The sequence below is a fragment of the Mustelus asterias genome, chromosome 6 (assembly GCF_964213995.1).
Source record: "Mustelus asterias chromosome 6, sMusAst1.hap1.1, whole genome shotgun sequence".
Classification (NCBI taxonomy): Eukaryota; Metazoa; Chordata; class Chondrichthyes; order Carcharhiniformes; family Triakidae; genus Mustelus; species Mustelus asterias.
The window spans coordinates 147620711-147645754 of NC_135806.1; the positions used below are offsets into that span (position 1 = coordinate 147620711).

At 46.2% G+C, this 25044-nt stretch overlaps 1 protein-coding gene across 10 annotated transcripts in view; it reads left to right on the forward strand.

The window, feature by feature from the left end:
• The window catches only part of LOC144495209 (nipped-B-like protein), a 728344-nt gene that overhangs the window by 403337 nt on the left and 299963 nt on the right, over positions 1-25044 (forward strand). For all 10 annotated transcript variants that reach the window (XM_078215273.1, XM_078215271.1, XM_078215278.1 and 7 more), the window contains one exon: positions 13709-13791. In XM_078215273.1, coding sequence (XP_078071399.1) covers positions 13709-13791 — 83 coding nt within the window. The remainder of the gene's footprint in view (positions 1-13708; positions 13792-25044) is intronic.

The window sequence follows — 25044 nt, forward strand, 5'->3', positions numbered from 1 at the left end:
CTTTGAATCGTGTCAGATTAAAATTAGGTTAATACATGCAAATACGCGGAATGGAATAAAGACCGTCGAGCTGCTATCACAGTTAGCCACACAGGAATGTGATGTTATGGTGTTAATAAATGGCGACCTGGATTAGAAAAGGGCAGGGCAGGAAGATGTAAATTCCTGATGTTCAGGAAAGATATGGGAGAGTTGGCCGTATTAAGCAGAAAATATTAGTGTGGGTAAGAGAGGGGGTACTGAAACATTAAGGACAGGATCAACTTGCTTAGAGTTTTTAAAAAGTGTCATTAGTGGCTTCTTGGGCAGTCCCTCAGAGTCAAGAAGGACACTAAAACTGAATTCTCAGGTGACTGAGGAGTCCGATGCTTGTGCTGCTGGGGATACTTTAAATTAGAGTAGCAGGGGAATGGGAACCTGAGCAGGACGACACGAGATAAACAAAGGTAGAAATGAAAGACAAAGATATGTAGGTTTAGGGGGATTAATGGGGTAAATATGTGGAGTTATGGGGTAGGGCCTGGGTAAGATCTCTGTTGGAGGGTTGGTGCAGACTTGATGGGTCAAATAGCCTCCTGCACTGTATAGGCATTCTATGATACGGCAATAATCATGGGTAGCTTTAATCTATATATAGATTGGGGAAATCAGATTAGCAGATGAGTTCCTGGCGTGTGTGCAAAATGGTTTTTCAACACGACTATGTTGAGGAACCAACTCAGGAACAACAGGGCGGCACGGTAGCACAGTCGTTAGCACTGCTGCTTCACAGCTCCAGGGACCTGGGTTCGATTCCCGGCTTGGGTCACTGTCTGTGTGGAGTTTGCACATTCTCCTCGTGTCTGCATGGGTTTCCTCCAGGTGCTCCGGTCTCCTCCCACAGTCCAAAGATGTGCGAGTTAAGTCGATTGGCCATGCTAAAATTGCCCCTTAGTGTCCTGAGATGCGTAGGTTAAAGGGATTAGCGGGTAAATATGTGGGGGTAAGGCCTGGGTGGGATTGTGGTCGGTGTGGACTCGATGGGCCCAGTGGCCTCTTTCTGCACTGTAGGGTTTCTATGATCTTATCCCAGATTGGGTAATATGCAATTAGAAGCTGTTAAGTAATAATTGTTTTGCAAAGTCCTTTAGGGAACAGTGACCATAACATGATGGAATTCTTCATTAGGATGGAAAGTGAAGAAATCACCTTAGACACCAGCGTTGCCACTTTTGGGGAACTGTGGAGCTGCATGTCTAGATCCCTCCATGTTAATGTTCCTAAGAGTTCTGCCATTTACAGGATAATTCACACCTAAATTCGAATCATCCAAAATGCATCACCTCACATTTGTCAGGATTAAGCTCCCATCTGCCATTTTGGTGCCCAAGTCTCCAATCTATCTATATCCTGTTGTATCCTCTGACAATCCTGACACTATTAGCAACTCCACCAATCTTCGTGTCTCTACACCCTAGCTATGACTGTAGCACTACATTCTGCACCCACTCGTTTCCTTCTCTATGAACGGTATGCTTTATCTGTATAGTGCGCAAGAAACAATACTTTTCACTGTGTGTTAACACGTGACAATAATCAATCAAATCAAGTCATCTGCAAACTTCCAGATCATTTATATATACTACAAACAAATCAAATCGTGCATCAGCAGTCATAGAGGTTTACAGCATGGAAACAGGCCCTTCGGCCCAACTTGTGCATGCTACCCTTTTTTAAAACCCTAAGCTAATCCCAATTGCCCGCATTTGGCCCATATCCGTCTGTACCCTTTGAACCCATGTAACTATCTAAATGCTTTTTAAAAGATACAATTGTACCCGTCTCTACTACTACCTCTGGCAGCTTGTCCCGGACACTCACCACCCTCTGTGTGAAAAAATTGCCTCTCTGGACACTTTTGTATCTCTCCCTTCTCACCTTAAACCTCTGTCCTCTAGTTTTAGACTCCCCTATCTTTGGGAAAAGATATTGACTATCTACCTTGTCTATGCCCCATATTATTTTATAGACCTCTATAAGGTCACCCCTCAGCCTCCTACGCTCCAGAGAAAGAAGTCCCAGTCTATCCAGCCTCTCCTTATAACTCAATCCATCAAGTCCCGGTAGCATCCCAGTAAATCTTTTCTGCACTCTTTATAGTTTAATAACATCCTTTCTATAATAGGGTGACCAGAATTGCACACAGTATTCCAAGTGTGGCCTTACCAATGTCTTGTACAACTTCAACAGGACGCCCCAACTCCTGTATTCAATGTTCTGACCGATGAAACCAAGCATGCCGAATGCCTTCTTCACCACTCTGTCCACCTGTGACTCCACTTTCAAGGAGCTATGAACATGTACCCCTAGATCTCTTTGTTCTGTAACTCTCCCTAACGCCCTACCATTAACTGAGTAAATCCTGCCCTGGTTCAATCTACCAAAATGCATCACCTCGCATTTGTTTAAATTAAACTCCATCTGCCATTCGTCAGCCCACTGGCTCAATTGATCAAGATCCCGTTGCAATTGGAGATAACTTTCTTCACTGTCCACTATGCCACCAATCTTGGTGTCATCTGCAAACTTACTAACCATGCCTCCTATATTCTCATCCAAATCATTAATATAGATGACAAATAACAGTGGACCCAGCACTGACCCCTGAGGCACACCACTGGTCACAGGCCTCCAGTTTGAAAAACAATTCTCTACAGCCACCCTCTGGCTTCTGTCAAGAAGCCAATTTTGTATCCATTTAGATACCTCACCCTGGATCCCATGAGATTTAACCTTATGCAATAACCTACCATGTGGTACCTTGTCAAACGCCTTGCTAAAGTCCATGTAGACAACATCAACTGTACTGCCCTCATCTACCTTCTTGGTTACCCCTTCAAAAACCTCATTCAAATTTGTGAGACATGGTTTTCCACTCACAAAGCCATGCTGACAGTCCCTAATCAGTCTTTGCGTCTCTAAATGCCTGTAGATCCTGACTCTCAAAATACCTTCCATTAATTTACCCACCACAGATGTGAGGCTCACTGGCCTGTAGTTCCCAGGCTTTTCCCTGCAGCCCTTTTTAAACAAAGGCACAACCTTTTGCCACTCTCCAGTCTTCAGGCACCTCACCCGTGACCATTGATGATCCGGGTCCATAGGACTCTAAAATTGGCCCTGCAGGTGGAGGAGGTGGTTAAGAAGGCGTATGGTGTGCTGGCCTTTATCAATCGAGGGATTGAGTTTAGGAGTCCGGGGATAATCCTGCAGCTATATAAGACCCTCGTCAGACCCCACTTGGAGTACTGTGCTCAGTTCTGGTCGCCTCATTACAGGAAGGATGTGGAAAAGGTTGAAAGGGTGCAGAGGAGATTTACAAGGATGTTGCCTGGATTGAGTGGCATGCCTTATGAGGATAGGTTGAGGAAGTTCGGTCTTTTCTCCTTGGAGAGACGTAGGATGCGAGGAGACCTAATAGAGGTGTATAAGATGTTGAGAGGCATAGATCGGGTGGACTCTCAGAGGCTTTTTCCCAGGGTGGAAATGGCTGCTACGAGAGGACACAGGTTTAAGGTGCTGGGGGGTAGGTACAGGGGAAATGTTAGGGGTAAGTTTTTCACAGAGGGTGGTGGGCGAGTGGAATCGGCTGCCGTCAGTGGTGGAGGAGGCAAACTCAATGGGGTCTTTTAAGAGACTCCTGGATGAGTACATAGGGCTTAATAGGATGGAGGGTTATAGGTAGGTCTAAAAGGTAGGGATATGTTTGGCACAACTTATGGGGCCGAAGGGCCTGTTTTGTGCTGTAGTTTTCTATGTTTCTATTCAAATATCTCGGCTAGGGGACCCGCAATTTCCTCCCTAGTCTCCCACAATGTCCTGGGATACACTTCATCAGGTCCCGGGGATTTATCTACCTTGATGCGCTTTAGGACTTCCAGCAACACCACCTCTGTAGAATTTGATCCACTTTAACATGTCTATCAGGTTCACATTGAAAGCAGTGACGACTTTTTGTGGAGCTGTAGTGTAGCAGAAGTCTGCAAAGTGCATCCATGTTCCCATGCTTCTCAGTAGAGTGAAATATAATTCTGTATTGGTAAGCAGAAAAGCTCAGTGCCCTTTGTAGGCATACAACGGCAAGTGTTGGGGTTTGTGACTTCAGGCGTTAAGCAAATTAGTCAAGGAACAAAGAAAAATACAGCGGAGGAGCAGGCCCTTCAGCCCTCCAAGCCTGTGCCGATCATGATGCCCTAACTAAACTTAAAAAAAGCCTTCGGCCCTTAATTGGTCCATCTTCCTCTATTTCCTCTGTATTCATGTACCCATCCAGATGCCTCTTAGGAAATCATAGAATCATAGAAACCCTACAGTACAGAAAGAGGCCATTCGGCCCATCGAGTCTGCACCGACCACAATCCCACCCAGGCCCTACCCCCATATCCCTACATATTTTACCCACTAATCCCTCTAACTTACGCATCTCAGGACACTAAGGGCAATTTTTAGCATGGCCAATCAACCTAACCCGCACATCTTTGGACTGTGGGAGGAAACCGGAGCACCCGGAGGAAACCCACGGCAGACACGAGGAGAATGTGCAAACTCCACACAGACAGTGACCCAAGCCGGGAATCGAACCCAGGTTCCTGGAGCTGTGAAGCAGCAGTGCTAACCACTGTGTTACCGTGCCGCCCTTAAATGTTGCTAATGTGCCTGCTTCCACCACCACCTCTGGCATCGAGTTCCAGGCACCCACCACTCTCTGCGTGAAAAACATTCCCCGCCCATCTCCCTTGAACTTTCTCCCCCTCACCTTGAACCTGTATCCTCTTATAATTGACACTTCCACCCTGGGAAAAAGCCTCTGACTATCCACCCTGTCTATGCCCCTCATAATTTTGTAGACCTCTATCGGGTCTCCCCTCAGCCTACATCTTTCCAGTGAAATCAATGCCAGGCAACATCCTGGTAAATCTTTTCTGTACCCTCTCCAAAGCATCCACATCCTTCTGGTAGTGTGGTGACCAGAATTGTACACAATATTCTACATGAGGCCTTACTAAGGTTCTGTACAGCTGCAGCATGACCCGCCAATTTTTATGCTGAATGCCCTGACCGATGAAGGCAAGCTTGTTGTATGCTTTCTTGACTACCTTATCCACCTGTGTTGCCACTTTCCGTGATCGGTGAACATGTACATCCAGATCTCTCTGCCTGTCAGTACTCCTAAGGGTTCTACCATTTATTGTATAATTCCTACATGCATTGGATCTTCCAAAATGCATTATCTCACACTTGTCCGAATTAAACTCCATCTGCCATTTCTCCGCTCGAGTCTGCAACCGGTCTATACCTTGCTGTATCCCCTGACAATCCTCTTCATTATTCGCAATTCCGCCAATTTTTGTGTCATCTGCGAATTTACTGATCAGACCAGCTACATTTTCCTCCAAATCATTTATATATACTACAAACGACAAAGGTCCCAGAACTGACCCCTGTGGAACACCGCTAGTCACAGCCCTCCATTCAGAAAAGCACCCCTCTACTGCTACCCTCTGTCTTCTATGGCCAAGCCAGTTCTGTATCCATCTTGCCAGCTCACTTATGGTCGCGTGTGACTTCACCTTTCATACCAGTCTACCATGATGTACTTTGTCAAAGGATTTACTGAAATCCATGTAGACAACATCCACTACCTTTCCTTCATCTATCATCTTCGTCACTTCTTCAAAAAACTCGATCAAGTTAGTGAGGCACTGCCTCCCCTTCACAAAACCACGCTTTCCATCATGAAGTCCATTTGTTTCCAAATGTGAGTAATTCCTGTCCCTAAGAATCTTTTCCAATAATTTCCCTACCACTGACGTAATGCTCAGCGGCCTATAATTTCCTGGATTATCCCTGCTGCCCTTCTTAAACAATGGAACAACATTGACTACTTCCAGTCTTCTGGAACTTCACCTGTAGCCAGTGAGGATACAAAGATTTCTGTCAAGGCCCCAGCAATTTCCGCTCTTGCCTCCCTCAGTATTCTGGGGTAGATCCCATCAGGCCCTGGAACTCAGCTACTTTAATGCTTTTTAAGACGCCCATTACAACCACCTTTTTGATATCGATATGACCCAGAATATCTACACACTTTACCCTGGGATCCTCATCCGTCAAGTCCCTCTCTTTGGTGAATACTGAGGCAATGTATTCATTTAGTATCTGAATGGTGAATGACATGGTCCACAGCAGTATTGGTTGGAGGGATTAATCCACAGTCTTTGTGGAAACAAAGATGCGCCTTCCCATTGAAGATACCCTCCATCGTGTTGAGACACTCTCGCCGTGCCAAATGGGATAGATTTCAAACAGATCTAGCAACTCAAAACTGTGCTTCCATGGGGCACTGTGGGCCATCAGCAGCCGCAGAATTGTATTCAACCACAAGCTATAACCTCATGGCGCACCATATACCCTATTCTACCGTCAAACTGTCGGATCAACCCTGGTTAAATGACGAGTGCAGGAAAGCATGCCTAAAAATGAGATATCAACCTGGTGAAGTTGCAATATATGTCTACCTGCATACCGAACAGCATGTAATAGACAAAGCTAAGCAATCTCAAACCAACGGATCAAATCAAATCTCTGTCGTCCTGCCATATTCAGTTGTGAATATTGGCTGACAATTAAACAACCAACAAGAACATAGAACATAGAACATAGAAAGTCACAGCACAAACAGGCCCTTCGGCCCACAAGTTGCGCCGATCACATCCCCACCTCTAGGCCTATCTATAGCCCTCAATCCCATTAAATCCCATGTACTCATCCAGAAGTCTCTTAAAAGACCCCAACGAGTTTGCCTCCACCACCACCGACGTCAGCCGATTCCACTCACCCACCACCCTCTGAGTGAAAAACTTACCCCTGACATCCCCCCTGTACCTACCCCCCAGCACCTTAAACCTGTGTCCTCTCGTAGCAACCATTTCAGCCCTTGGAAATAGCCTCTGAGAGTCCACCCTATCCAGACCCCTCAACATCTTGTAAACCTCTATCAGGTCACCTCTCATCCTTCGTCTCTCCAGGGAGAAGAGACCAAGCTCCCTCAACCTATCCTCATAAGGCATGCCCCCCAATCCAGGCAACATCCTTGTAAATCTCCTCTGCACCCTTTCAATGGCTTCAACATCTTTCCTGTAATGAGGTGACCAGAACTGCGCGCAGTACTCCAAGTGGGGTCTAACCAGGGTCCTATAAAGCTGCAGCATTATCTCCCGACTCCTAAACTCAATCCCTCGATTAATGAAGGCTAGTACGCCATACGCCTTCTTGACCGCATCCTCCACCTGCGAGGCCGATTTAAGAGTCCTATGGACCCGGACCCCAAGGTCCTTCTGATCCTCTACACTGCTAAGAATGGTACCCTTCATTTTATACTGCTGCTCCATCCCATTGGATCTGCCAAAATGGATCACTACACACTTATCCGGGTTGAAGTCCATCTGCCACTTCTCCGCCCAGTCTTGCATTCTATCTATGTCTCGCTGCAACTTCTGACATCCCTCCAAACTATCCACAACACCACCTACCTTGGTGTCGTCAGCAAACTTACCAACCCATCCCTCCACTTCCTCATCCAGGTCATTTATGAAAATGACAAACAGCAAGGGTCCCAGAGGAGGAGGAGACTACACAACTATCCCCCGTCCTCAATGATTGGTGAACCCAAACACATCTGCGAAAAAGACAAGATTGCAACCACCTTCAGCCAGAAGTGCCAAGTGGATGAACTGTCGTGAGCATCACAGATGCTAGCTTTTAGCAAAATCAATTTGCTCCATATGATATCAAGAAACAGCTGAAGGCACTGGATACTACAAATGCTATGAGCCTCCACAATATTCTAGCAGTAGTATTCAAGACTTAAAAATGTTAAAGTTTATTTATTAGTCACAAGTAAGGCTTACATTCGCACTGCAATTAAGTTACTGTGAAATTCCCCTAGTCGCCACAGTCTGGTGCCTGTTCAGGTCAATGCACCTAACCAGCACGCCTTTCAGAATGTGGGAGGGAACCGGAGCACCCAGAGGAAACCCACGCAGATGAACGTGCAGACTCCACACAGAGAATGACCCAAGCCAGGAATCGAACCCGAGTCCCTTTCGCTGTGAAGCAGCAGTGCTAACCACTGCCACCGTTCCATCCCCTGTACTCCGGAATCTCCCAATCAAGCTGTTCCAGTACAGCTACAAAACTGGCATCTACCCAACCATGTGGAAAACTGCTCAGGTATGTCCTGTTGATAAAAAAAAGTGGGTCAAATCCAACCCAGCCAATCACTGCCCCATCAGTCTAATTTGATCATCAGCAAAGTCATGGAAGGCTTCAAAGAACAAGAACAAAGAACAGTACAGCACAGGAAACAGGCCCTTCGGCCCTCCAAGCCTGTGCCGCTCCTTGGTCCAAACTAGACCAATCGTTTGTATCCCTCCATTCCCAGGCTGCTCATGTGACTATCCAGGTAAGTCTTAAACGATGTCAGCGTGCCTGCCTCCACCACCCTACTTGGCAGCGCATTCCAGGCCCCCACCACCCTCTGTGTAAAAAACGTCCCTCTGATATCTGAGTTATACTTCGCCCCTCTCAGCTTGAGCCCGTGACCCCTCGTGATCGTCACCTCCGACCTGGGAAAAAGCTTCCCACCGTTCACCCTATCTATACCCTTCATAATCTTGTACACCTCTATTAGATCTCCCCTCATTCTCCGTCTTTCCAAGGAGAACAACCCCAGTCTACCCAATCTCTCCTCATAGCTAAGACCCTCCATACCAGGCAGCGTCCTGGTAAACCTTCTCTGCACTCTCTCTAACGCCTCCACGTCCTTCTGGTGGTGCGGCGACCAGAACTGGACGCAGTACTCCAAATGTGGCCTAACCAGCGTTCTCTACAGCTGCATCATCAGACTCCAGCTTTTATACTCTATACCCCGTCCTATAAAGGCAAGCATACCATACGCCTTCTTCACCACCTTCTCCACCTGTGTTGCCACCTTCAAGGATTTGTGGACTTGCACACCTAGGTCCCTCTGTGTTTCTATACTCCTGATGACTCTGCCATTTATTGTATAACTCCTCCCTACATTATTTCTTCCAAAATGCATCACTTCGCATTTATCCGGATTAAACTCCATCTGCCACCTCTCCGCCCAATTTTCCAGCCTATTTATATCCTGCTGTATTGCCCGACAATGCTCTTCGCTATCCGCAAGTCCAGCCATCTTCGTGTCATCCGCAAACTTGCTGATTACACCAGTTACACCACCTTCCAAATCATTTATATATATCACAAATAGCAGAGGTCCCAGTACAGAGCCCTGCGGAACACCACTGGTCACAGACCTCCAGCCGGAAAAAGACCCTTCGACCACTACCCTCTGTCTCCTATGACCAAGCCAGTTCCCCACCCATCTAGCCACTTCTCCTTGTATCCCATGAGCCTTAACCTTCTTAACCAACCTGCCATGTGGGACTTTGTCAAATGCCTTACTGAAATCCATATAGACGACATCCACGGCCCTTCCTTCATCAACCGTTTTTGTCACTTCCTCAAAAAACTCCACCAAATTTGTAAGGCACGACCTCCCTCTTATAAAACCATGCTGTCTGTCACTAATGAGATTGTTCCGTTCTAAATGCACATACATCCTGTCTCTAAGAATCCTCTCCAACAACTTCCCTACCACGGACGTCAAGCTTCACCGGCCTATAATTTCCTGGGTTATCCCTGCTACCCTTCTTAAACAACGGGACCACATTCGCTATCCTCCAATCCTCAGGGACCTCACCCGTGTCCAAAGAAGCGACAAAGATTTCCGTCAGAGGCCCAGCAATTTCATATCTCGTCTCCCTGAGCAGTCGAGGATAGATGCCATCAGGCCCTGGGACTTTGTCGTTGACAATGCTATCAAGCGGCACTTGTTTAGCCTGCTCACTAATGTTAAGTTTAGATTCTGCTAGGGCCACTCGGTTCCTGACCATGGACAAACGAACTGAACTTCAGAAGTGAGGTCACGTTAACTGCCCTTGACATCAAGGCAGCATTTGACCAAATGTGGCATCAAGGAACCTGAGCCAAACTAAAGTCAGTTTGCATCCGGAGGAGTTTGGGATGCCATTGGTTGGAGTCATACCTGGCACAAAGGAAGATGATTGTGGCTGTTAGAGGTCAATCATCTCCATTCCAGGACATCACTGCAGGAGTTCCTCACAGTAGTACCTATCTCTCACATTTGATTGAGCTTTTTGAAGGGGTAACCAAGAAGGTAGATGAGGGCAGTGCAGTTAATGTTGTCTCCATGGACTTTAGCAAGGCCTCTGACAAGGTACCGCATGGTAGGTTGTTGCACAAGGTTAAATCTCACGGGATTCAGGGTGAGATATCTAAATGGATGCAAAATTGGCTTCTTGACAGAAGCCAGAGGGTGGTTGTAGAGAGTTGTTTTTCAAACTGGAGGCCTGTGACCAGCGGTGTGCCTCAGGGATCAGTGCTGGGTCCACTGTTATTTGTCATTTATATTAATGATTTGGATGAGAATATAGAAGGCATGGTTAGTAAGTTTGCAGATGACACTGAGATTGGTGGCATAGTGGCCAGTGAAGAAAATTATCTCCAATTGCTACGGGATCTTGATCAATTGGGCCAGTGTGCTGACGAATGGCAGATGGAGTTTAATTTAGACAAATGCGAGGTGATGCGTTTTGGTAGATTGAACCAGGGCAGGACTTACTCAGTTAATGGTAGGGCGTTAGGGAGAGTTACAGAACAAAGAGATCTCGGGGTACATGTTCATAGCTCCTTGAAAGTGGAGTCACAGGTGGACAGAGTGGTGAAGAAGGCATTTGGCATGCTTGGTTTCATCGGTCAGAACATTGAATACAGTCATGTTGAAGTTGTACAAAACATTGGTAAGGCCACACTTGGAATACTGTGTGTAATTCTGGTCACCCTATTATAGAAAGGATATTATTAAACTATAAAGAGTGCAGAAAAGATTTACTAGGATGCTACCGGGACTTGATGGATTGAGTTATAAGGAGAGGCTGGATAGACTGGAAGTTTTTTCTCTGGAGCGTAGGAGGCTGAGGGGTGACCTTATAGAGGTCTATAAAATAATGAGGGGCACAGATCAGCTAGATAGTCAATATATTTTCCCAAAGGTAGGGGCGTCTAAAACTAGAGGGCATAGGTTTAAGGTGAGAGGGGAGAGATACAAAAGTGACCAGAGGGGCAATTTTTTCTCACAAAGTGTGGTGAGTGTCTGGAGCAAGCTGCCAGAGGTAGTAGTAGAGGCAGGTACAATTTTGTCTTTTAAAATGCATTCTGATAGTTACATGGGTACGATAGGTATAGAGGGATATGGGCCAAATGCGGGCAATCGGGATTAGCTTACGGGTTTTAAAACAAAAGGGCGGCATGGACAAGTTGGGCCGAAGGGCCTGTTCCCATGCTGTAAACCTCTATGACTCTAATGAGGGGAGATCTTATAGAAACATGTAAGATTATGAAGGGAATAGATAAGATAGAAGCAGGGAAGTTGTTTCCACTGGCAGGTGAAACTAGAACTAGGGGGCATGGCCTCAAAATAAGGGGAAGCAGATTTAGGACTGAGTTGAGGAGGTACTTCTTCACCCAAAGAGTTGTGAATCTGGAATTCCCTGCCCAGTGAAGCAGTTGAGGCTACCTCATTGAATGTTTTTAAGGCAAGGATAGATAAAGTTTTGAACAGTAAAGGAATTAATGGTTATGGTGAGCGGGCGGGTAAGTGGAGCTGAGTCCACAAACAAATCAGCCATAATCTCATTGAATGGTGGAGCAGGCTCGAGGGGCCAGATGGCCCACTCCTGTTCCTAGTTCTTACGTTCTATCCCCGTAACGCCATATATTTAATCCCCCTGACACTAAGGGGCAATTTAGCATGAGCAATCAACCTAACCTGCACATCTTTGGACTGTGGGAGAAAACCGGAGCACCCGGAGGAAAACCACGCAGGCACAGGCAGAATGTGCAAACTCCACACAGTGACCCGAAGCCGGAATTGAACTCGGGTCCCTGGCACTGTGAGGCAGCAGTGCTCGCCACTGTGCTGCTCCTTTTTGAGGAGGAGGGAGGGAGAGAAACATTAATGTATTGTTTCGGGCTCACTGCTCCTTGACACCAGATCTTCCGCTTCCCACTTCTTAGTAGATGTTGCCCTGCTGACTTCTCCCAGAAAGGTCCTGTGAAGTATCTCTGTCACCTCTACCGGATCTATGTTATTGGCGAGGAGTCAGTTAGGTCAGTTGACTGGATGGCTGGTTTGTGATGCACTGACGCCAACACCATGGGTTCAATTCCCACTCTGGCTGAGGCTATTCATGAAGGCCTGCTTTCTCAATGTTGTCCCTCACTTCAAAGGCGACTTTACCTTATTGCCGAGTGAATGACCTTTGATTGCACTGCATCCAACACCTTCTGTCACTTTGCTGTTGTTGAGAGTGGACTGATGGGACAACGATTGGCTGGATTGGATTTTTCCTGCTCTATGTAGGTAGGACATATTTGGGAAACATGTTCCATTTTCCATTTGTCATCATTAATTTGCATCTGTCATTGTTTCATCCATCCTACTTGCGTTCCTTCACCGTCACTGGGTCCGAATCCTGGAACTTCCGAACAGCATTGTGGGCATTCCTACAATGTACGGATTGCAGGGGCAGCTCACCAGCAATTTTCTGAGGGCACTTAGGGATTGGAAATAAATACTGGCCTAGCCAGTGTCGCTGAGACCAAATGAACAAATATGTTTAAAAAATCCCTGTCCAACATCCTTGAACTTTTTTTGCTATTTGTCATCGTTGTGTAATCAGGAATTTCAAAATCTTGTTGAATTAAATATTCGAGAAATTTCTTTCGACATAAAATGGCATAAGGTTTGCAATCAAAATAGTATCCTGAACCAATTTCATCATCTCTACCCTACCATGCTTTCCCATCCCTCCAATGCCATCCTTCCCATTCCTCCTGTCCCTTGTCACCCCAGCTCATGGCATTCCATCCTTTGATGCCATCCCACTTCTCCATGCCATTATATCTTCTCCATGCTTTGGACCCACCAATTCCCCTAGTGCGCACGACTCCAAATTCTTTTCTAATTAAATTGTACCCTTTACTTTTATTCTTATACTTTCCTATCCTTGCTGCTGTATTTCCTCTTGTCCCTTGCACCTAATTTTATTCTAAACCAGTCTTCTTGTGAGATAACTAACAAATACATCTGAAAATCCATATCAGGACATTACAACATTTACTGTACCCAGTATTCAAAAAGATATTATTTGTCAGATTTTATTGCTCTGAATAACCCATGCATTTCTGAATGCTTGAATTATGGATTGATAGGAATATCTCCCCAATTAAAATTCTGAAGCATGTTGTGTAGTGATCGATGTCTGGTTATGCAGATGAATTACTGATAAAGAAATAATTTGTTAATATCTTTCCTCAATGAAAGATGCAATGCCAATACATTAACAACCAATGAGATGTATCATTCAAATATTCTCTCAGTATCGCACTGGGGATTAGATTGGTTTGGTATTACAATGATAAAGGTTTCTGGATGCCTCTTCTCTCTCTACTTGCCCCCTTCCAAATTGAAATATCTTTTAGTTTTCTGTGTTTCACCTTGCAGGTTGATCAAGATGTTCTAATTACCAACTCGTATGAAACAGCAATGAGAACAGCCCAGAACTTCCTCTCAGTTTTCCTCAAGAAGTGAGTGCAAATGATTTCATTGTAAATATGAAAGTCCCTGGGGTGCATGTTTTGCTTTTGAAGCAATGGGAGTTTTGTTGTTTCTCATTGCTTCACTATTGCCTCGCAGTGTTCCAGGTTGTGTCTGAGTCTCTGAGACAGCTGGTACAGAATTCCTAGAGCCCTACTCTGCAAAACTTCCAGCTCCTATCCTGTCTTGTAGCCCATCCCAAAACATGATATTCGGCACGGTGGCACAAAGGTTAGCACTGCTGCCTCACAGCACCAGGGACCCAGGTTCGATTCCCGGCTTGGGTCACTGTCTGTGTGGAGTTTGCACGTTCTCCCCGTGTTTGCGTGGGTTTCCTCCGAGTGCTCCGGTTTCCTCCCATGGTCTGAAAGATGTGCTGGTTTGGTATATTGGCTATGCTAAATTCTCCCTCAGTGTACCCGAACAGGTGCCGAAGTGTGGTGACAAGGGGATTTTCACAGTAACTTCATTGCAGTGTTAATGTTAGCCTACTTGTGACTAATAAATTAACTTTAACTTTATTCACATCAAGATAAAATGTCTGCACCATTTTCGCCACATCTGCAACCACAAGTGAGTTAAGAAATTTCCACATTTGCTGGAATGAGGCTCACCTTTCTGGCTGTAGATTAGGTAATGTTTTGGGCTGAATTTATGCCACAGTGTTGTCGTAGTGCCAGAATACCTGCATCACAGAGATGTACTCTGCTTGGAGTTATACCGATCATCAAGGAACATGGTTGTGGTGGTTGGAGGTCAATCATCTCAGTTCCGGAACATCACTAGAGGAGTTCCTCAGAGTAGTGTCCAAGATCCAACCAACTTCAGATGTTACATAAATCACCGTCCTTCCTTCATATGATCAGAAATGGGATGTTTGTTTGTTCAGCACCATTCGCGACTCCTCAGATACTGAACAAAGAACAATACAGCACAGGAACAGGCCCTTCGGCCCTCCAAGCCTGCGCCGCTCATGTGCCCAACTGGACCATTCTTTTGTATCCCTCTATTCCCAGTCTGTTCATGTGGCTATCTAGATAAGTCTTAAACGATCCCAGCATGTCCGCCTCAATCACCTTGCTTGGCAGTGCATTCCAGGCCCCCACCACCCTCTGTGTAAAATATGTCCCCCTGACATCTGTATTGAGCCTTGCCCCCCCTCACCTTGAACCCGTGACCCCTTGTGTTCGTCACCTCCGACCTGGGAAAAAGCTTCCCACTGTTCACCCTATCTATGTCCTTCATAATTTTATACACCTCTATTAGGTCACCGCTCATCCTCCATCTTTCCAGGGAGAACAACCCCAGTTTACCCAATCTCTCCTCATAGCTAAGACCCTCCATACCAGGCAACATCCTGGTAAACCTTCTCTGTGCTCTCGCCAAAGCCTCCACGTCCTTCTGGTAGTGTGGCGACCAGAGCTGGACGCAGTGTTCCAAATGTGGCTTAACCATCGTTCTATACAGCTGCAACATCATATGCCAACTTTTATATTCTATGCCCCGTCCAATAAAGGCAAGCATGCCATATGCCTTCTTCACCACCCTCTCCACCTGTGCTGCCACCTTTAAGGATCTGTGGACTTGTACACCCAGGTCCTTCTGTGTTTCTATCCTCCTGATAAGAACATAAGAACATAAGAAATAGGAGCAGGAGTAGGCCATCTAGCCCCTCGAGCCTGCCCCGCCATTCAATAAGATCATGGCTGATCTGACGTGGATCAGTACCACTTACCCGCCTGATCCCCATAACCCTTAATTCCCTTACCGCTCAGAAATCCATCCATCCGCGCTTTAAACATATTCAGCGAGGTAGCCTCCACCACCTCAGTGGGCAGAGATTTCCAGAGATTCACCACCCTCTGGGAGAAGAAGTTCCTCCTCAACTCTGTCTTAAACCGACCCCCCTTTATTTTGAGGCTGTGTCCTCTAGTTTTAACTTCCTTACTAAGTGGAAAGAATCTCTCCGCCTCCACCCTATCCAGCCCCCGCATTATCTTATAAGTCTCCATAAGATCCCCCCTCATCCTTCTAAACTCCAACGAGTACAAACCCAATCTCCTCAGCCTCTCCTCATAATCCAAACCCCTCATCTCCGGTATCAACCTGGTGAACCTTCTCTGCACTCCCTCCAATGCCAATATATCCTTCCTCATATAAGGGGACCAATACTGCACACAGTATTCCAGCTGCGGCCTCACCAATGCCCTGTACAGGTGCATCAAGACATCCCTGCTTTTATATTCTATCCCCCTCGCAATATAGGCCAACATCCCATTTGCCTTCTTGATCACCTGTTGTACCTGCAGACTGGGCTTTTGCGTCTCATGCACAAGGACCCCCAGGTCCCTTTGCACGGTAGCATGTTTTAATTTGTTTCCATTGAGATAGTAATCCCATTTGTTATTATTTCCTCCAAAGTGTATAACCTCGCATTTCTCAACGTTATACTCCATTTGCCATATCCTCGCCCACTCACTCAGCCTGTCCAAATCTCTCTGCAGATCTTCTCCGTCCTCCACACGATTCACTTTTCCACTTATCTTTGTGTCGTCTGCAAACTTCGTTACCCTACACTCCGTCCCCTCCTCCAGATCATCTATATAAATGGTAAACAGTTGCGGCCCGAGTACCGATCCCTGCGGCACGCCACTAGTTACCTTCCTCCAACCGGAAAAACACCCATTTATTCCGACTCTTTGCTTCCTGTCGGATAGCCAGTCCCCAATCCACTTTAACACACTACCCCCAACTCCGTGTGCCCTAATCTTCTTCAGCAGCCTTTTATGGGGCACCTTATCAAACGCCTTTTGGAAATCCAAAAACACCGCATCCACCGGTTCTCCTCCATCAACCGCCCTCGTCACATCTTCATAAAAATCCAACATGTTCGTCAAGCACGACTTTCCCCTCATGAATCCATGCTGCGTCTGATTGATCGAACCATTTCTATCCAGATGCCCTGCTATCTCCTCCTTAATAATGGATTCCAGCATTTTCCCTACTACAGACGTTAAGCTGACCGGCCTATAGTTACCCGCCTTTTGTCTCCTTCCTTTTTTAAACAGCGGCGTAACATTAGCCGTTTTCCAATCAACCGGCACTACCCCAGAATGCAACGAGTTTTGATAAATAATCACTAACGCATCCACTATTACCTCTGACATTTCTTTCAATACCCTGGGATGCATTCCATCCGGACCCGGGGACTTGTCCACCTTCAGTCCCATTAGTCTACCCAGCACTGCCTCTCTGGTAACATTAATTGTATTAAGTATTTCTCCTGCTGCCAACCCTCTATCGTTAATATTTGGCAAACTATTTGTGTCCTCCACCGTGAAGACCGACACAAAAAACTTATTTAAAGACTCAGCCATATCCTCATTTCCCATTATTAACTCCCCCCTCTCGTCCTCCAAGGGTCCAACATTCACTCTAGCCACTCTATTCCTTTTTATATATTTATAAAAACTTTTACTATCATTTTTTATATTAATTGCTAGCCGAGCTTCATAGTCTATCCTTCCTTTCTTTATCGCTTTCTTAGTCTCTCTTTGTTGTTTCTTAAATTTTTCCCAATCACTTGTTTCTCCACTATTTTTGGCCACTCTGTACGCAGCTGTTTTTATTTTAATACTCTCCTTTATTTCCTTCGTTATCCACGGCTGGTTCTCCCTTTTCTTACAATCCTTGTTTTTTGCTGGAATATATTTTTGCTGAGAACTGAAAAGGATCTCCTTAAAAATCCTCCACTGTTCCTCAGCTATCCTACCTGCCAGCCTGCTCTCCCAGTCTACCTTAGCCAATTCATCCCTCATCCTATCATATTTCCCTCTGTTCAAACAGAGGACACTGGTTTGAGACCAAACTTTCTCCTCTTCCATCTGAATCAGAAATTCGACCATATTGTGGTCACTAGACCCAAGAGGGTCCTTCACAATAAGATCCTTAATTCTACCTACCTCGTTACACAATACCAGATCCAAAATAGCTCGTTCCCTCGTCGGTTCCGTAACATGCTGTTCAAGGAAACTATCCCGACAGCATTCTAAGAACTCTTCCTCCATTCCACCCTTACCGACTTGAGTCTGCCAGTCAATGTGCATGTTGAAGTCCCCCATGATTATTGCCGTTCCGTTTTTACACGCATCCCTTATCTGCTTGTTTATAGCCCTCCCTACCTCAACATTATTATTCGGGGGCCTATATACCACACCTACTAGTGTCTTTCTCCCTCTACTATTCCTCATCTCTACCCATAACGATTCCACGTTTTGTTCCTCAGAGCCTATGTCATCCCTCAGTACTACCCTGATATTATCTCTTATTAATAGCGCGACCCCACCACCTTTTCCTTCCTGTCTATTCTTCCTAAACGCCTGATACCCCTGGATATTCATCTCCCAGTCCTGGTCACCTTTCAGCCACGTTTCTGTAATGGCCACTAGATCGTACCCACTTGTGCTGATTTGCACCATCAACTCATTCACCTTGTTCCGAATGCTTCGTGCATTCAGGCAAAGTGTCCTTATTCCAGCTTTTATCTGAACCCGCTTTGATGAGTCGCGAACACCGTCTCCCTCTACTCCCTTATCTAAATTACCGCCTTCATTCACTTGCACCCTCTCCTCTACCATTAATTTTGTAATTCCCCTTACCCCTGCATCCTCCCCCCCATCAATTAGTTCCTTGATCCTAGTCAACTCTTCTAGCTCCCCTCCCCCCAACCTATCTAGTTTAAATTCTCCCCAGTAGCCTTAGCCAACCTACCGGCCAGGATATTGGTCCCCGTGTGATTCAAGTTCCACCCGTTTTTTGTATACAGATCACCCCTGCCCCTAAAGAGGTCCCAATGGTCCAGGAACCTGAATCCCTGCCCCCTGCACCAGTCCCTCAGCCACACATTGATCCTCCACCTCATTCCATTCCTGCCCTCACCTTCCCGTGGCACAGGCAGTAATCCTGAGATTACTACCTTTGCTTTCCTCTTTCTCAGCTGTCTCCCTAATTCCCTGTACTCCCTTTTCATGACCCCTTCTCCCTTCCTACCCACATCAGCGGTACCAATATGTACCGCTACCTCAGGCTCCTCTCCCTCCCACCTCAGGATTTCTGGGACGCGACTAGCGACATCCTGGATCCCGGCCCCAGGGAGGCAGACCACCATGCGAGAATCCCGCCTACCTCCGCAGAAACGCCTGTCTGTCCACTTCACCATCGAGTCCCCGATTAATACCGCCTTCCTCCTCTTTTCCTTAGCCCTCTGAGTTACAGGGCTGGACTCCACTGCGGAGACACGGCCACTGCTGCTTCCCCCAGGCGGGCTGTCCCCCCCAGCAGTACTCAAGCAGGAGTACTTGTTGTGCAGGGGCAAATCCACCGGGGTGCTCTCAACCACCCTAGCCTTACCCTTCCTGGCCGTCACCCACTTGGCCTCTTCCCGTGGCCCTGGTGTGACCACCTGATGATAGCTCTTGTTTATCACCTCCTCATTCTCCCTCATCAGCCTAAGATCCTCGAGCTGTAGTTCCAGCTCCCTAACACGGTCTCTCAGGAACCGCAGCTCGACACACCCCTCACAGATGTGGATGTCCGGGAGGCCAGATGCCTCCAGGACCTCCCACATCCTACACTGGGAACAACACATTGGTTTCACACTCATACTGGACACTTTATGTCAAGTAAGACAGTGAAAAGTTAATAACTTTGGGAGGCGAGGGATGAGATTGCAGAGCCTTTGGCTTTGATCTTTGGGTCCTCGCTGTCCACGGGGATGGTGCCAGAGGACTGGAGAGTGGCAAATGTTGTTCCTCTGTTTAAGAAAGGGAATAGAAATGACCCTGGTAATTATAGACCGGTTAGTCTTACTTCGGTGGTTGGTAAATTGATGGAAAAGGTCCTTAGGGATGGGATTTACGACCATTTAGAAAGATGCGGATTAATCCGGGATAGTCAGCACGGATTTGTGAAGGGCAAATCGTGCCTCACAAATTTGATAGAATTTTTTGAGGAGGTAACTAGGTGTGTTGATGAAGGTAGGGCGGTTGATGTCATATACATGGATTTTAGTAAGGCGTTTGATAAGGTCCCCCATGGTCGGCTTATGATGAAAGTAAGGAGGTGTGGGATAGAGGGAAAGTTGGCCGATTGGATAGGTAACTGGCTATCTGATCGAAGACAGAGGGTGGTGGTGGATGGAAAATTTTCGGACTGGAGGCAGGTTGCTAGCGGAGTGCCGCAGGGATCGGTGCTTGGTCCTCTGCTCTTTGTGATTTTTATTAATGACTTAGAGGAGGGGGCTGAAGGGTGGATCAGTAAATTTGCTGATGACATCAAGATTGGTGGAGTAGTGGATGAGGTGGAGGGGTGTTGTAGGCTGCAAAGAGACATAGATAGGATGCAAAGCTGGGCTGAAAAATGGCAAATGGAGTTTAACCCTGATAAATGTGAGGTGATTCATTTTGGTTGGACAAATTTAAATGTGGATTACAGGGTCAAAGGTAGGGTTCTGAAGACTGTGGAGGAACAGAGAGATCTTGGGGTCCATATCCACAGATCTCTAAAGGTTGCCACTCAAGTGGATAGAGCTGTGAAGAAGGCATATAGTGTGTTAGCTTTTATTAACAGGGGGTTGGAGTTTAAGAGCCGTGGGGTTATGCTGCAACTGTACAGGACCTTGGTGAGACCGCATTTGGAATATTGCGTGCAGTTCTGGTCACCTCACTATAAGAAGGATGTGGAAGCGCTGGAGAGAGTGCAGAGGAGATTTACCAGGATGCTGCCTGGTTTGGAGTGTCGGTCTTATGAGGAAAGGTTGAGGGAACTGGGGCTGTTCTCTCTGGAGCGGAGGAGATTGAGGGGAGACTTAATAGAGGTTTATAAAATGATGAAGGGGATAGATCGAGTGAACGTTCAAAGACTATTTCCTCGGGTGGATGGAGCTATTACAAGGGGGCATAACTATAGGGTTCATGGTGGGAGATATAGGAAGGATATCAGAGGTAGGTTCTTCACGCAGAGAGTGGTTGGGGTGTGGAATGGACTGCCTGCAGTGATAGTGGAGTCAGACACTTTAGGAACATTTAAGCGGTTATTGGATAGGCACATGGAGCACACCAGGATGGTAGGGAGTGGGATAGCTTGATCTTGGTTTCAGATGAAGGTCGGCACAACATCGTGGGCCGAAGGGCCTGTTCTGTGCTGTACTGTTCTATGTTCTATGAAACAAAAACTCACTCCTGCTCGTCCAAGCCCTGTGAGCCAAAGCCCTGACGGCTCACTCAACTTCCCACTCACTCTGCTGCCCGCTGCTATGCTGCCCGCTGTATACTTTGGTGCACTTTTAAACCCTCCAAAAACTTCCCCTGGCCACTCCTGGCCTGACTTCCGGTTTTGAAAAAAACCTCCGATTTTAAACCCAAAATTAACTGAAAAAATAAATAATTAATTACAGTCAGAAAACCCACTCTCTTACCCTCAGCCTGCTCCTGGGAACAATGAAGCTGAACCTCCAAGGTAAGCCCTTTTTAAACCCTCCAAAAACTTCCCCTGGCCACTCCTGGCCTGACTTCCAGTTTTGAAAAAAACCTCCGATTTTAAACCCAAAATTAACTGAAAAAATAAATACTTAATTACAGTCAGAAAACCCACTCTCTTACCCTCAGCCTGCTCCTGGGAACAATGAAGCTGAACCTCCAAGGTAAGCCCTTTTTAAACCCTCCAAAAACTTCCCCTGGCCACAATGGTTCTGCCATTTATTGTATAGCTCCCCCTTACATTATATCTACCGAAATGCATCACTTTGCATTTATCTGGATTAAATTCCATCTGTCATTTCTCCGCCCAATGTTCCAGCCTATCTATATCGTGCTGTATTCTCTGACCATAGAACCATAGAAAATTACAGCTCAGAAACAGGCCTTTTGGCCCTCCTTGTCTGTGCCGAACCATTTTATGCCTAGTCCCACTGACCTGCACTTGGACCATATCCCTCCACACCCCTCTCATCCATGAACCCGTCCAACTTTTTCTTAAATGTTAAAAGTGACGCCGCATTTACCACTTTATCCGGCAGCTCATTCCACACTCCCACCACTCTCTGCGTGAAGAAGCCCCCCCTAATATTCCCTTTAAACTTTTCTCCTTTCACCCTTAACCCATGCCCTGTGGTTTTTTTCTCCCCTAGCCTCAGCGGAAAAAGCCTGCTTGCATTCACTCTATCTATACCCATCAAAATCTTATACACCTCTATCAAATCTCCCCTCAATCTTCTCCCAACCTATTCAATCTCTCTCTGTAACTCAGCTTCTCAAGTCCCGGCAACATCCTTGTGAACCTTCTCTGCACTCTTTCAATCTGATTTACATCCTTCCTGTAACTCGGTGACCAAAACTGTACACAATACTCCAAATTCGGCCTCACCAGTGCCTTATATAACCTTATCATAACACTCCAACTTTTATACTCGATACTCCGATTTATAAAGGCCAATGTACCAAAGGCACTCTTTACGACCCTATCCTCCTGTGACGTCACTTTTAGGGAACTCTGTACCTGTATTCCCAGATCCCTCTGTTCAACTGCACTCTTCAGAGTCCTACCATTTACCCTGTACGTTCTTCTTTGGTTTCCAAAGTGCAATATCTCACACTTGTCTGCGTTAAATTCCATTTGCCATTTTTCAGCCCATTTTTCTAGTTGGTCCAAATCCCTCTGCAAGCTTTGAAAACCTTCCTCACTGTCCACTACACCTCCAATCTTTGTATCATCAGCAAACTTGCTGATCCAATTGACCACATTATCATCCAGATCATTGATATAGATGACAAACAACAATGGACCCAACACCGATCCCTTCGGCACACCACTAGTCACAGGCCTCCACTCAGAGAAGCAATCCTCCACAACCACTCTCTGACTTCTTCCATTGAGCCAGTGTCTAATCCAATTTACTACCTCCCCATGTATACCTAGCGACTGAACCTTCCTAACTAACCTCCCATGAGGGACCTTGTCAAAGGCCTTGCTGAAATCCAGGTAGACAACATCCACCGCTTTCCCTTCATCCACTTTCCTGGTAACCTCCTCGAAAAACTCTAATAGATTGGTCAAACATGACCTACCATGCACAAAGCCATGTTGACTCTCCCTAATAAGTCCCTGTCTATCCAAATATTTGTAGATCCTATCCCTTATCACACCTTCCAACAACTTGCCCACCACCGACGTCAAACTTACTGGCCTATAATTTCCAGGATTTCTTTTGGAACCTTTTTTAAACAACGGAACAACATGAGCCACCCTCCAATCATCCGGCACCTCCCCCGTGAATACTGACATTTTAAATATGTCTGCCAGGGTCCCTGCAAATTCAACACTAGCTTCCCTCAAGGTCCGTGGGAATACCCTGTCCGGTCCTGGGGATTTATCCACTCTGATTTGCCTCAAGACAGCGAGCACCTCCTCCCCTTTAATCTGTAAAGGTTCCATGGCCTCCCTACCAGTTTGCCCTATTTCCGTAGACTCCATGCCCGTTTCCTCAGTAAATACGGATGCAAAACAACCATTTAGTATCTCCCCCATCTCTTTTGGTTCCATACACAGTCTACCATTCTGGTCTTGAAGAGGACCAATTTTATCCCTCACTATCCTTTTGCTCCTAACATACCTATAGAAGCTCTTTGGATTTTCCTTAACTCTGTCTGCCAAAGCAACCTCATGTCTTCTTTTAGCCCTCCTGATTTCCCTCTTAAGTAGCTTCTTGCACTTTTTATACTCCTCGAGCATCTGATGTGTGACAATGTTCATCACTATCCGCAACTCCAGCAATCTTTGTGTCGTCCGCAAACTTAGTGATCACACCAGCTACATCTTCCTCCAAATCATTTATATATATCACAAACAGCAGAGGTCCCAGTTCAGAGCCCTGCGGAACACCACCAGTCACAGACCTCCAACTGGAAAAAGACCCCTCCACTGCTACCCTCCGTCTTCTATGGCCAAGCCAGTTCTCCACCCATCTAGCTAGCTCGCCTTTTATCCCGTGAGATTTAACCTTTTGCACCAGCCTGTCATGAGGGACCTTGTCAAACGCTTTACTAAAATCCATATGGATGACATCCACGGCCCTTCCCTCGTCAATCGTTTTTGTCACCTCCTCAAAAAACTCAACCAAATTTGTGAGGCATGACCTCCCTCGTACAAAACCATGCTGTCCATCGCTAATGAGAGTATTCAGTTCTAAATGCGCATATATCCTATCTCTAAGAATCTTCTGCAACAACTTCCCTACCACAGACGTCAAGCTCACCGGCCTATAATTACCAGGGTTATCCTTGCTACCCTTCTTAAATAACGGGACCGCATTTGCTATCCTCCAATCCTCTGGGACCTCACCTGTGTCCAGTGAAGAGACAAAGATTTCTGTTAGAGGCCCAGCAATTGCATCTCTCGCCTCCCTGAGGTGTCTCGGATAGATGCCATCTGGCCCTGGGGATTTGTCTCTCTTAATGTTTCCTAAAAAACCTAACACTTCCTCCCTTGTAATTGAGATTTTTTCTAATGGGTCAACACATCTCTCTAAGACACTACCAGTCAACATGTCCCTCTCCTTTGTGAATACTGATGCAAAGTAATCGTTTAGGATCGCACCTACTTCCTTTGGTTCTAAGCATAATTCCCCTCCTTTGTCCCTGAGAAGTCCGATTCTTTCCCTAACAACGCTCTTGTTCCTAACGTATGTATAAAATGCCTTAGGATTCTCCTTAATCCTGTATGCCAAGGACATTTTGTGACCCCTTTTTGCCCTTCTAAGTCCCTGTTTGAGTTCTTTTCTACTTTCTCTGTATTCCTCCAGTGCTCCATCTGTTTTTAGCTGCCTGGACCTCATGTATGCCTCTTTTTTCTTTTTCATTAGGCCCACAATTTCACTGGTTATCCACGGCTCTCGAATCCTACCTTTCCTATCCTTCCTCTTTACAGGCACATGCCTGTCCTGCAGTCCTATCAACTGCTCCTTAAAAGACTCCCACATGCCAGGTGTGGATTTACCCTCGAACAGCCTCTCCCAATCAACAGCCACCAAATCCTGCCTTATCCGGCTGCAGTTAGCCTTCCCCCAATTCACCCTACCCATAGGACAACATTCTTCTTCTTCCATTACTATCCTAAAGTTTACAGAATTGTGGTCACTATTCGCCACATGTTCCCCGACTGCAACTTTGACGACCTGACTGGGCTCATTC